The sequence below is a fragment of the Platichthys flesus genome, chromosome 3 (assembly GCF_949316205.1).
Source record: "Platichthys flesus chromosome 3, fPlaFle2.1, whole genome shotgun sequence".
Taxonomy (NCBI): Eukaryota; Metazoa; Chordata; class Actinopteri; order Pleuronectiformes; family Pleuronectidae; genus Platichthys; species Platichthys flesus.
The window spans coordinates 6,645,377-6,657,965 of record NC_084947.1 but is presented as its reverse complement, the minus strand read 5'-3'; the positions used below and the strand labels follow the sequence as shown (position 1 = coordinate 6,657,965).

General features: G+C 41.0%; 3 protein-coding genes across 3 annotated transcripts; 1 reads left to right on the top strand and 2 right to left on the bottom strand.

Moving 5' to 3' along the window:
• Nucleotides 1–2,568: 2,568 nt before the first annotated feature.
• On the bottom strand, nt 2,569–3,446 carry LOC133934405 (D(1)-like dopamine receptor). The gene has a single exon (XM_062381165.1). The coding sequence runs from the start codon at nt 3,444–3,446 to the stop codon at nt 2,577–2,579; it is 870 nt and encodes a 289-aa protein (XP_062237149.1). The 3' UTR covers nt 2,569–2,576.
• Nucleotides 3,447–6,323: 2,877 nt separating this feature from the next.
• Nucleotides 6,324–8,587, bottom strand: LOC133949349 (D(1)-like dopamine receptor). Its single transcript, XM_062383419.1, has one exon. The coding sequence runs from the start codon at nt 8,585–8,587 to the stop codon at nt 7,718–7,720; it is 870 nt and encodes a 289-aa protein (XP_062239403.1). The 3' UTR covers nt 6,324–7,717.
• Nucleotides 8,588–9,887: 1,300 nt separating this feature from the next.
• Nucleotides 9,888–10,941, top strand: LOC133933592 (G-protein coupled receptor 15-like). Its single transcript, XM_062380718.1, has 2 exons — nt 9,888–10,750; nt 10,905–10,941. The coding sequence occupies exons 1-2, from the start codon at nt 9,888–9,890 to the stop codon at nt 10,939–10,941; spliced, it is 900 nt and encodes a 299-aa protein (XP_062236702.1).
• Nucleotides 10,942–12,589: the final 1,648 nt, after the last annotated feature.

Sequence of the window (12,589 nt, the reverse complement as noted above, 5' to 3'; positions counted from 1 at the left end):
TAGGCGTGAGATGACCAGAGCCTGGACCAGAACCTGCCCCTCCTTCTGGGTGAGAAGGGGGGTTTCTGAGTAACAGTGGTCAGTGACTTCACGGCTGGCACAGGTGAAAAAGGGAGGACTCACACAGAGCTGGGTCTCATTACACTGTTCAGCCCTGTTTCATACACGGCAAAAACAAACAGCCTGTGTCTTGGACAGAACTAGGATGAGGATGGTGTTGATTTGCACATTTCAAACACTTTTTATATGAATTCCCTTTGAAGATTAGTGGGAGTTCATATACAGCATGTTTGGTTCTGTTTTTATAATTTTTTCAAAACAACCAATGTTACAAACTCAAACTTTGAAAGTCCCTCCCGCATTGTTAGTCTACACTTTTAACTTTTACAGTGGCTTTTTGATGTGAGGAGAAGAGTGTGGTCTGGGGATGACTTCAGCCGTGTTTATCTACAGGTCACAGCTCTTTCGTTGCATTTTGATTCTGAGGGTTTTACGGTTGTGCACATTGTAGTGTAAAATAAAGGCCACATGAACATATACATTTCCAATAAAAAGTACCTGCAGATGTGTGTCATGATGCTCACATCTGGCTCCACGTGAACATGTGACCACGGCTTGAATCACTTTAAGCTACAGTCAAATTCATTATAAACAGTTTTATATGAGATATTTTGTGAGAGTTTGTTTCTCTCTTTGATCTTAGGTGAGATGGATCATTGAAGCATTTGAGAACTTCAAAGAGAAAAACAAAATATGACATTTGATCAAATTTAATTTCTTTTTCATAAGCAAAATATGTTCAAAACCAATCTGTTTAGTATTTAACAACTTCTTATATTATCCACTGTTTTGAAATCTTAATCTTTAAAGCCCTCAAATAAATGTACTGCAGTATAAAGGAAATAATAATTATCTCTGAGATGTATCAGAGAAGAAGAACGAAGTAGCATAAGGTGGAAATAATAAAGTACAAGTTCTTACATGTGATGGAGAACAAAATAAATATCTGAGTTTCACAGTATTTGTGATTGTGTGGTGCAATCTCTCCATTCTCATTTATCTCTTGGGGTGTGTATATATAGCTTGTTTAGTGTATATATAGTTTGTTTAGTGTATATATAAGTTTATCAATACACCTTATCACCCCCCCTCCCCCTGCGGACTCAGCCCCGGATGTTTTATCCTGCAGTCGACCCCCCCCCCCCCCCCCCCGGTCAACAAGTGACGTACCAGGCTTTAAAATAACATCAGTCTGCAAATAGAGTCAATTCATCTTTATTGTCTTCGGTTAATTTGAAAGAACATATACATCTCAATAAAACTAAATTTATACTATTTGTCAGGTTCTGCTAAACAAGTCCGGAACAGTCGGGTTCTTTTATTTATTTTCTGTCTTTCATGAGGACGACCTGGCCAAGAATAGCATCAACGCAGTAATTAGAAATAATTAACAAACAGATTAATGACATTAAAACTTGTTCATAATAAACATTTGCACATTAGATCTTAGACAAAAGTTTTAAACTTGTTCAACACTAGAAGGTTTTGAAGCTGAAAGTCCATCTGTAACTTATTCCATGTGTTAGGTGCCAAAAACCTGAAGGTTACATTTCCTAATTCAATAATTTCTTAATGTGTTCACAGTCGAGGGCCACTCATGCCTCTTTGGGTTCGACTCTTACTTCGACAGCAAAACACACAAACTGCAAACAACATGTGTTAAAGTTTAGAATTTACAGACATAAAACACTAGTAACGCTGGTGTGAGAAAAAAAAATCATCTCCAACATCCATGAAAGGTACTTGATGCATCATTTGTGAGCCATCCATAGAGAAACAAGGGGTCATTGCTCCCTCTAGTGGTTAAAAACTGAATTTGATCAGGTGTTCATAAGGGAAATAGAAAAGGTTTATGTCGAACATATTTTTTAAGAAACTGTTCAAGATTATTAGAAAACATCCTTGACATCCTTCAATCTTTTCTTTACATATTTAGTATTACAATTAACAATTGCTCCATATTATAAATGTTCATTTTCAGCCTCATTTCCATCAGTTATTTGTGGAATAACATCTGTAATTTGTTCACTGTGATTTGACAACACATAAAACATGAAGGTGTTAAATACACTTTATGGATGGGCCGAGTGCCTGATGAAACATTTCAAGCATCTCCCATGAAACCCATGAGAATGGAAGAGAATGGGAAAAGACGTTTTAAACCAGTTCAAGTTTCCAGTTCAAGTAATTATTGTCAGAAACATAAACATTTAGGATATTTGTCTTGCTGTTTTATGGATTTAAAGGAAGATCTAACAAAAAGAACATTTCAACACATAGAGGCATAAAGTACAAATCATGCAATATGTATAACTCCATCTGCAATATGTGATAACTCTCAGACATTCAGAAGGACATTCAGATCACTGCTTTGCTTTTACGCACATAAATGAAACAATTAAAGTTCGTTTTCTGCAACAACTGTAAAGTGATTCAACCTGTGATCACATGTTCACGTGGAGCCAGATGTGAGCATCATGATACACATCTGCAGGCAGCCCCCTCACCAGCCTCTCTCACCTCCTCCTGCAGCAGGGCCTCCACACCTTGGTGAGCAGCGTGGCTCTTAGCGGGGAGCAGCCGCAGATGTACAGGATGGGGGTGAGGGCAGCGTTCAGTCGGGGTAACACACGCAGAGGGTCGGTGGCATCATTCTTAAAGGCGTAACACACCAAGCCAAAGAAGTTACAGACTATAACCTGACAGAAGACAGGAAGCCACGCCATCAGAAAGAACAAAGCCACCACCAGTATGAGATACACAGAGGAGAGCTTGATGTCCCTCTCCACGGAGGGTGGCTCCTTCTCCAGCTGGAACCTGGCTATGATGAACAGCCTGATGTTCAGTCCTATCATTATAATCACTGTGAAGATGTTGGCAACAAACGAGCCAATGCTCGTGATCCGTTGGGCCACGCCGACTGGGACCAGGTTACTCACAGCCACGATGAGGAAGGCGTAGAACCAGTACGCACATATGATCACCACGGTTCTGTTACGCGTCATGCGGCGCGAGTATTGGAAAGGTGAAGCCACAGCGTGGTACCTGTCGGCCTGAGCGGCCAAGACGGCCATGTAGGAGAGACCTAAAAATGTGGGCACGATTAAATGTGTTTCGCTAGGGGAGTTGATGCCATCCTTCACAACGAGGACCCCCACATAGTAATAAGACACGCCGGAGCAGATGTCACTGAAGCAGGTGCTCAGCATGTACATGAAGCGGTTCTCGCTGCGCAGAGCCCTGTTCAGCAGTATGGAGACACACACAGACATGTTGAGGAAGTTGATGCTGGAAGCCAAGGAAACACTGAAAAGAAACAACAACACATTACCAAAGCTGGTGAGGGGCAGAGCTAGAGACAGACCCTGCAGGCTGCTGTTACTCATCGGTGCAGAGAACAGGTGAGCACAGAGTTCAGGTCTTCAGTGACGAGTGGCAGCAGCAGAGCCACTGAGACCTGACAACTGAGAGGGTTTACTTCTGCTCTGGTTTAAGAAGCACAGTCAAGACAAGCTCACGTCCACCTGTGGCTGTAATTCCCTGGACATCAGGTCACCAAGTGAAGTAACAGGCTTAAGGACAACAACAGCCTGCAATTATAATACATGACTCATTATCGCTGTCAGTTTGTATTATCATTACATGTTATTGTCCTGATATTGAAAAGATCATATAGAACTAAATAAAACTAAACCAAACAGATTTTAGGTTTTGCAAAATAAAACTTTTTTATTTTTCACAAACAGATTCATAAGCTATAAACGTTGTCATATTAAACAAATGTGCAATTTTAAACTTGTTCAACACTAGAAGACTTTGAAGCTGAAAATCAGTCTGTAAACCATTCCATGTGTTTATTTTGTTAATCCATAAAACATATTTGGTCTGTCATTAGGTAGACATCAATATAGCCTGAAAATGAACCTGATCAGGTGTTCATGGAAGAAAGAGGGGAGATTTATGTCCATATTCGCTGTAGCATCTTTGCAGTATACTGCATTTTTGTCCTCTGGTCACAGTTAGTATTAGTAGTAGTATTAGATGGTAGTTAGTAGTTTTTGTCCACCTTTGCACATCTTGTTTCAGGTTGCACCTCTGTCTCGTACAGTCTAACTCTAATTGTTTATTTTGGTAGTTTCTTGCATTCTGGTGATAATTGTCTTTGTATCTGTGTATGTACACTTAGCACAATTTAACCCGAGTCATCTTCCTAGTATGTTGTACACATACATGGCAAATAAAGCTTATTCTAATAAAGATCATCCAACATTTACATTTTCATTTAGTTGACGCTTTTATCCAAAGCGACTTACAATAAGTGCATTCAACCCCAAAGGTACAAACCCAGAACAACAAGAATTAAGAAAGTACAATTTCTTCAAAAATAAGGCAAAACCACAATATGCTGCAAGTAAGTGCCATTTAAGTGCTACTAAATTGTTAGTTTCAAACATTTTATTCAAGGTATAGTCGGAAGAGGTGTGTTTTCAGTTTGCGGTGGAAGATGTGTAAACTTTCTGATGTCCGGATGTCCATGTGGAGCTCATTCCACCATTTAGGAGCCAGGACAGCTAACAGTGGTGATTTTGATGAGTGTTTAGCTCTCAGTGAGGGAGCAACAAGCCGATTGGCCGAAGCAGAGCGGAGTGAACAGACTGTGGTGTAACGTTTGACCATGTCTGGCTGTAGACTGGACCTGATCCGTTCACATTACGGTACCCAACTAGTAATGTTTGGAAAGGGATGCGGCAGGCACTGGTAGCCAGTGAAGGGAGCAGAGGAGCTGAGCAGTGTGAGTGAATTTAGGTTAAAAACCAGTCGAGCTGCTGCATTCTGGATGAGCTGCAAAGGTCGGATGGCAGTAGCAGGTAGACCTGCCAGGAGGGAGTTACAGTAGTCTAGGCGTGAGATGACCAGAGCCTGGACCAGAACCTGCCCCGCCTTCTGGGTGAGAAGGGGGGTTTCTGAGTAACAGTGGTCAGTGACTTCACGGCTGGCACAGGTGAAAAAGGGAGGACTCACACAGAGCTGGGTCTCATTACACTGTTCAGCCCTGTTTCATACACGGCAAAAACAAACAGCTTGTGTCTTGGACAGAACTAGGATGAGGATGGTGTTGATTTGCACATTTCAAACACTTTTTATATGAATTCCCTATGAAGATTAGTGGGAGTTCATATACAGCATGTTTGGTTCTGTTTTTATAATTTTTTCAAAATAACCAATGTTACAAACTCAAACTTTGACAGTCCCTCCAGCATTGTTAGTCTACACTTTTAACTTTTACAGTGGCTTTTTGATGTGAGGAGAAGAGTGTGGTCTGGCGATGACTTCAGTCGTGTTTATCTACAGGTCACAGCTCTTTCGTTAAATTTTGATTCTGAGGGTTTGACAGTCGTGCACATTGTTAAATAAAGGCCACATGAACATATACATTTCCAATAAGACGTACCTGCAGATGTGTGTCATGATGCTCACATCTGGCTCCAAGTGAACATGTGACCACGGCTTGAATCACTTTGAGCTACAGTCGAATTCCTTATAAACAGTTTTATATGAGATATTTTGTGAGAGTTTGTTTCTCTCTTTGATCTGTGGTGAGATGGATCATCAAAGCATTTTAGAACTTCAAAGAGGGAAACCTATAACAAAATCTGACATTTGATCAAATTTAATTTCTTTTTCATAAGCAAAATATGTTCAAAACCAATCTGTTTAGTATGTAACAATTTATGTTAACCACTAGTTATATTATCCATTGTTTTGAAATCTTCATCTTTAAAGCCCTGAAATAAATGTACTGCAGTATAAAGTAAAAAATAATTATCTCTGAGATGTATCAGAGAAGAAGAACGAAGTAGCATAAGGTGGAAATAATAAAGTACAAGTTCTTACATGTGATGGAGAACAAAATAAATATCTGAGTTTTACAGTATTTGTGATTGTGTAGTGCAAACTCTCCAGCCTGCAGAGCAGGAGTTATCATTTATCTCTTGGGGTGTGTATATATAGCTTGTTTAGTGTATATATAGTTTGCTTAGTGTATATATAGTTTGTTTAGTGTATATATAAGTTTATCAATACACCTTATTACCCCCCCTGTGGACTCAGCCCCGGATGTTTTATTCTGCAGCTGACCCCCCCCCCCCCCCTCCCCCCCGGTCAACAAGTGACGTACCAGACTCTAAAATAACATCAGTCTGCAAATAGAGTCAATCATCTTTATTATTTCCGGTTAATTTGAAAGAACATATACATCTCAATAAAACTAAATTCATACTATTTGTCAGGTTCTGCTAAACAAGTCTGGAACAGTCGGGTTCTTTTATTTATTTTCTGTCTTTCATGAGGATGACCAAGAACAGCATCAACGCAGTTCCGACAGTAGAAGTAATTAACAAACAGATTAATGACATTAAAACTTGTTCATAATAAAAACTTGCACATTAGATCTTTTACGAGAGTTTTAAACTTGTTCAACACTAGAAGGTTTTGAAGCTGAAAGTCCATCTGTAACTTATTCCATGTGTTAGGTGCCAAAAACCTGAAGGTTACATTTCCTAATTCAATAATTTCTTAATGTGTTCACAGTTAAAGGGCCACTCCTGTCTCTTTGGGTTCGACTCCTACTTCAACAGCAAAACACACAAACTGCAAACAACACGTGTTAAAGTTTCATTAATGTCTTATTTTTAGGACATTTCTCAAGGTCTTAGAAAATAAGTGTGTTTACCAAGTTATGACTGGATTAAAATTGTATACATTCATATTTTAAATGCTGCATATTGAAGACTGAACATGAACTGAATTTAGAATTTACAGACATAAAAACACTAGTAACGCTGGTGTGAGAAAAAAAAATCATCTCCAACATCCATGAAAGGTATTTGATGCATCATTTGTGAGACATCCATAGATAAACGAAGGGTCATTGCTCCCTCTAGTGGTTAAAAACTGAATTTGATCAGGTGTTCATAAGGGAAATAGAAAAGGTTTATGTCGAACATATTTTTTAAGAAACTGTAAAAGATTATTAGAAAACATCCTTGACATCCTTCAATCTTTTCTTTACATATTTAGTATTACAATTAACAATTGCTCCATATTATAAATGTTCATTTTCAGCCTAATTTCCATCAGTTATTTGTGGAATAACATCTGTAATTTGTTCACTGTGATTTGACAACACATAAAACATGAAGGTGTTAAATACACTTTATGGATGGGCCGAGTGCCTGATGAAACATTGCAAGCATCTCCCATGAAACCCATGAGAATGGAAGAGAATGGGAAAAGATGTTTTAAACAATTTCAAGTTTCAATGAATTATTGTCAGAAAAATAAACATTTAGGATATTTGTCTTGCTGTTTTATGGATTTAAAGGACGATCTAACAAAAAAGAACATTTCAACACATAAAGGCATTAAGTACAAATCATGCAATATGTATTACATTCCATCTGCAATATGTGATAACTCTCAGACATTCAGAAGGACATTCAGGTCACTGCTATGCTTTTACGCACATAAATTAAACAATAAAAGTTCGTTTTCTGCAACAACTGTAAAGTGATTCAACCTGTGATCACATGTTCACCTGGAGCCAGATGTGAGCATCATGACACACATCTGCAGGCAGTCCCCTCACCAGCCTCTCTCACCTCCTCCTGCAGCAGGGCCTCCACACCTTGGTGAGCAGCGTGGCTCTGAGCGGGGAGCAGCCGCAGATGTACAGGATGGGGGTGAGGGCAGCGTTCAGTCGGGGTAACACACGTATAGGGTCGGTGGCATCATTCTTAAAGGCGTAACACACAGATGCAGAGAAGTTACAGACTATAACATGACAGAAGAGGGGAAGCCACGTCATCAGAAAGAACAAAGCCACCACCAGTATGAGATACACCGAGGAGCGCTTGATGTCCCTCTCCACGGAGGGTGGCTCCTTCTCCAGCTGGAACCTTGCTATGATGAACAGCCTGATGTTCAGTCCTATCATTATAATCACTGTGAAGATGTTGCCCACGAAGGAGCCAATGCTCACGATCCGTTGGGCCACGCCGACTGGGACCAGGTTACTCACAGCCACGATGAGGAAGGCGTAGAGCCAGTACGCACAGATGACCACCACGGTTTTGTTGAGCGTCATGCGGCGCGAGTATTGGAAAGGTGAAGCCACAGCGTGGTACCTGTCGGCCTGCGCGGCCAAGACGGCCATGTAGGAGAGACCTAAAAATGTGGGCACAATTAAATATGTTCTCGTAGGGGAGTTGATGGCGTCCGTCACATCCAGGACACCCGCATAGTAATAAGACACGCCGGAACAGATGTCACTGAAGCAGGTGCTCAGCATGTACATGAAGCGGTTCTCGCTGCGCAGAGCCCTGTTCAGCAGTATGGAGACACACACAGACATGTTGAGGAAGATGATGCTGGAAGCCAAGGAAACACTGAAAAGAAATAACAACACATTACCAAAGCTGGTGAGGGGCAGAGCTAGAGACAGACCCTGCAGGCTGCTGTTACTCATCGGTGCAGAGAACAGGGGAGCACAGAGTTCAGGTCTTCAGTGACGAGTGGCACCAGCAGAGCCACTGAGACCTGACAACTGAGAGGGTTTACTTCTGCTCTGGTTTAAGAAGCACAGTCAAGACAAGCTCACGTCCACCTGTGGCTGTAATTCCCCAGAGGTCAACAACAGGGGCGTTGCCTGGCTCGGGCATGCGGGGCTGAAGCCCTCTGTCAGAGTCTGAGAACAAGGGTCCATCTTGATACGGTAAAGCAGAGGTCTTCAACAGGGGGTCCTCGACCCTTAGGGGGTCCGCAGAGGTACTGCAGGGGGGTCATGGAATTTGGGGTTGATTAGAATTTTTTTTATATTCGTTTAATTTTAAATTTCTTTTTCCATCCAATTATTTTGCACATGTCAATTGTCTTTAAATGCACATTAACATGAATCCAACTATTGTAGCAAACGGATAAATGGAGGCAGAATACTTTATCTCTCAGTTAGCAATGCAACACTGCAGATCCTAAACCTTGCACATTTTTAAATTAAAAACATGAATATATGAAAATGTGTAATATTGGAATAACTTAGTATTGAAGGCACAATAACAGGGTAGCAATGTTTGAATATGGCACTAGGCCCAGTTTAATATAAAACACAATTTTATACAATATATATAGTAGGGGGTCCCTGCTCCATCTCTCCACCAGTTTCAGGGCCTTGGCCTGAAAAACGTTGAAAGACACTTTTAACTTTTACAGTGGCTTTTTGATGTGAGTTGAAGAGTGTGGTCTGGGGATGACTTCAGTCGTGTTTATCTGCAGCTCTTTCTTTGCCTTTTGAATCTGAGGGTTTAACGGTCGTGCACATTGTAGTGTTAAATAAAGGCCACATGAACATATACATTTCCAATAAAACTCATTAGTTGTTGCAATTAAATTAAAAAGAAACATTCAGGATGCAATGCTTGATTAGTCGGTTGGAATAAAACACCATTTCTTTTGAACAAGGTTTACCCTGAATGTGAGGCATGGAAGTGTTGAACAAAAAGTGATAGAAACTTGAAAAAAGTTTTCCAGGGTGATGGAGACCTCAGGCTTCAGGTGAGAGGAAATCCCCAGTTTTTCACCATCACCATGCACAAGTGTTTTCAAATAACAAGTTATCATTCAGACCTGTTGTTTTTACACGACATACTATATTGTTATGCTAAAGCCTCTGCCCTCTAGAGATCAGGAGGTGTGCGTATACTCCATAGGATCCATCCACAATGTGGCCTTTATAAGTGTCACGCGTGCTCTTCCTCTGGTGGAGCGCCAGTATGCTCCTTAACACCACCGTCCCTCTGTCGGTGGACTTCAACACTCCGGAAGACTTCCTCATCTTCATCTTCCACATCGTGTTCGCCACCAGCGCGGTGCTGGTCGCCGGCTCGGTGGTGATCGGGATCTCCTGCACCCCGTCTCTGCGAGGCCAGAACCGCTTCATATTCATGCTGAACACGAGCATCAGTGATACGATGACCGGCTTCTCGGTCTACTACCTCGGCCTCTTCGACGTCCAGGAGGGCTACCCCTCCAGGAACGGCACGTTTTACATCTTGCCCTCATTCCTCGGTGTCAATGTGTTAACCTTCCTGTTCGCTCAGTTTGATCGTTACTTCGCTGTGTGTCATCCATTCTTTTATAACCGCTTCATAAGCAGGTACTTTGTCATTGGCATCTGCGCATTTTGTTGGATTTACACCTACTCCATCCTCACTGTGCAGAGCCTGGTGTCAATTTCAATAGCGGCTCAGATGAACGCATTCGGTGTAATGATTCTGCAAATTATACTTATTGTCAAACTGCTGATGACCGTTAAATTATACATCATCGCGAGGAACCACCTGGTGAGAGAGGTGCCCAGCGCGGAAAGAGAGAACAAAAAGGAGTCGCTGCGCATCATTGTGTTTGTGGTGATTTGCTTCTTGGCGTTGTGGTGTCCGTCATTCATCAATATCATTGTCAGACAGTTGACCAGGGGAGGTCTGAGGTTCAGGAACGAGGCCACCAACCTGTTCGCCATCTTGGCTCGAATGAACGCACTGGTCACCCCGGCTCTGTACATCTGTGGCAGCCCGGCGCTGCGGGGGGCCGTGTGGGTTACTGTGTGGCGGAGGATCTGCCCCGGGCGGAGGGCAAGGTCGGTCTCAATACAGTAAATTTAAAATGTCACTGTTTGAGTGTGAGACATTTGACTTTTGTAGAATTGTTGTGTTTAACTTATAATATTGCTATGTGAAACACTGACTGCAGCCCTCTCGTTCTCTCCACCCTCACCTCCTGTCTCTTTTCAGAATTGGTTTTGCTATCGATGGAGTGACAAAGAAATGACAACGAAGCTGAATCAACATCACCATCATCATAAGCAGGAATCATACAGAGTTCTAAATTACCAGAACACGGGTCTAATATGTCATGTGTTTGATTTTGAATTAACGTGAGTCCTTAATCATAAGAATTCCTCATTTTTTAAATGACTGCAGGGCGCAGAGTTTTAGAAGATGGACTATATTGTGTGTGAAGTGAGGTATGAAATCAAAGGTGAAAGACTGGCGAAATGTATTTATGTGCCACTGCATCGTGTTTCTGGGAAAATCCATTACAGACATGGGGCCGGGTCACTATGCGTCTGTCGTTTGATGGTAATTCCCGGAATTCAAATACGACGCGAAATGGTGTCATTTACACAACGTTTTATTTTCAGGTTGATTTCATACTTTTTGTTTTGGGGCCTCAAACATATCACCCACCCCTCCATCGGCCCAGTGGTGAGTAGATAAGTTAATTCAATTTTTCGGGGGTGAACTATCCCTTTAATGCTTTTGTTCATTTATAATGTCATGGTATTAATCAGCCGCAGGTTCAGCACCACGGCTCGGACAGCTCCACTGATACAGGCAGGTTCAGGACCTCGGTCAGCTCCGTGTTGTTGATAAATAAAACTGACTAATTACTACGTGAGCCAGGGTATGTGAGCAACGCCACCAGCAGTTATAAAAACTATATTTAACTTCAATAACTATGCCCTCTCCAATTCAAAAATGAAATGACACTCAAAGAGAAATGGGATATTTATGATCATCAGTCAATCTATCACTGTCTCCCTCCTATACATGCCTGAACTTCATCATGGAAAGTAAGACTTTAAAACAGGAGGGCATCTATGTGTGGGTGAAGCTTCCCTTTACTCCCATCATGGTCAGTCAATATCACACTTATCTTAACTAAACTAAACTTCTACAGTCTAGCCCACAACCTTATTTTTTACTTCCCATTGTTATTGCACCGTGCTCTGTGACATTGTGATATTCTAAAATCATTAACTTTTAACATAAAATCGGTCAGCGATATTATATAAGTATTTCATATCAATTTCTAGTCACTGTGCAAGTGGATTTCTTGTGTCAGTGAAGCACTTATATCAATTCAGCGTTTTTTCTTGGATTTAAAGTCATGAGGCCTCTATTCTCTCATATATGGCTTGTTGAACTGCTGATTGTTAATCCCTCCTCATGAGGCCGTTTCCTCAACACAAAGGGGATTATGTATAGTGTGTGTCAACGTATAGCTGTGTTGTAATATATGATAACATTATCTCAAGCTGAAAAAGTCTTTATGATGGAAAACTAAGAAGCGTCTTCATTTAGATTATGCACTGTTCAAACTATACATATGATAAATATAATAAATTGGGTCAGTAGGTGAATCACTAGGAATCAAAGAGTGATCAGTGACCAATGATGATTTCTACAACTGATAATAAGAAGATAACAAATGAATAATGAATCAAAAGCTGTTGATCAATGTAACTGTGGCGAGCAGAAGAAAAGTAAAAGCATGTTTGAATTGTGAAGGTTTGGGGGAAATATTGTGTGATCATTATTTTTGTCAATTTAACAAAGAGGCATTTTTAATGAACATGGGTCTATCTGCAAGTTAATGTAAAAACTGAATTGCAATAAAAGAAAAACTGAAATAC

What these genes read in the sequence shown, in the direction of transcription:
- LOC133934405 (XM_062381165.1), bottom strand. Translation starts at nt 3,446, where the DNA reads ATGAGTAACAGCAGCCTGCAGGGTCTGTCTCTAGCTCTGCCCCTCACC.
- LOC133949349 (XM_062383419.1), bottom strand. Translation starts at nt 8,587, where the DNA reads ATGAGTAACAGCAGCCTGCAGGGTCTGTCTCTAGCTCTGCCCCTCACC.
- LOC133933592 (XM_062380718.1), top strand. Translation starts at nt 9,888, where the DNA reads ATGCTCCTTAACACCACCGTCCCTCTGTCGGTGGACTTCAACACTCCG. An exon ending in TGCCCCGGGCGGAGGGCAAG is followed by an intron (nt 10,751 to 10,904) that starts GTCGGTCTCAAT and finishes GTCTCTTTTCAG; the next exon opens with AATTGGTTTTGCTATCGATG.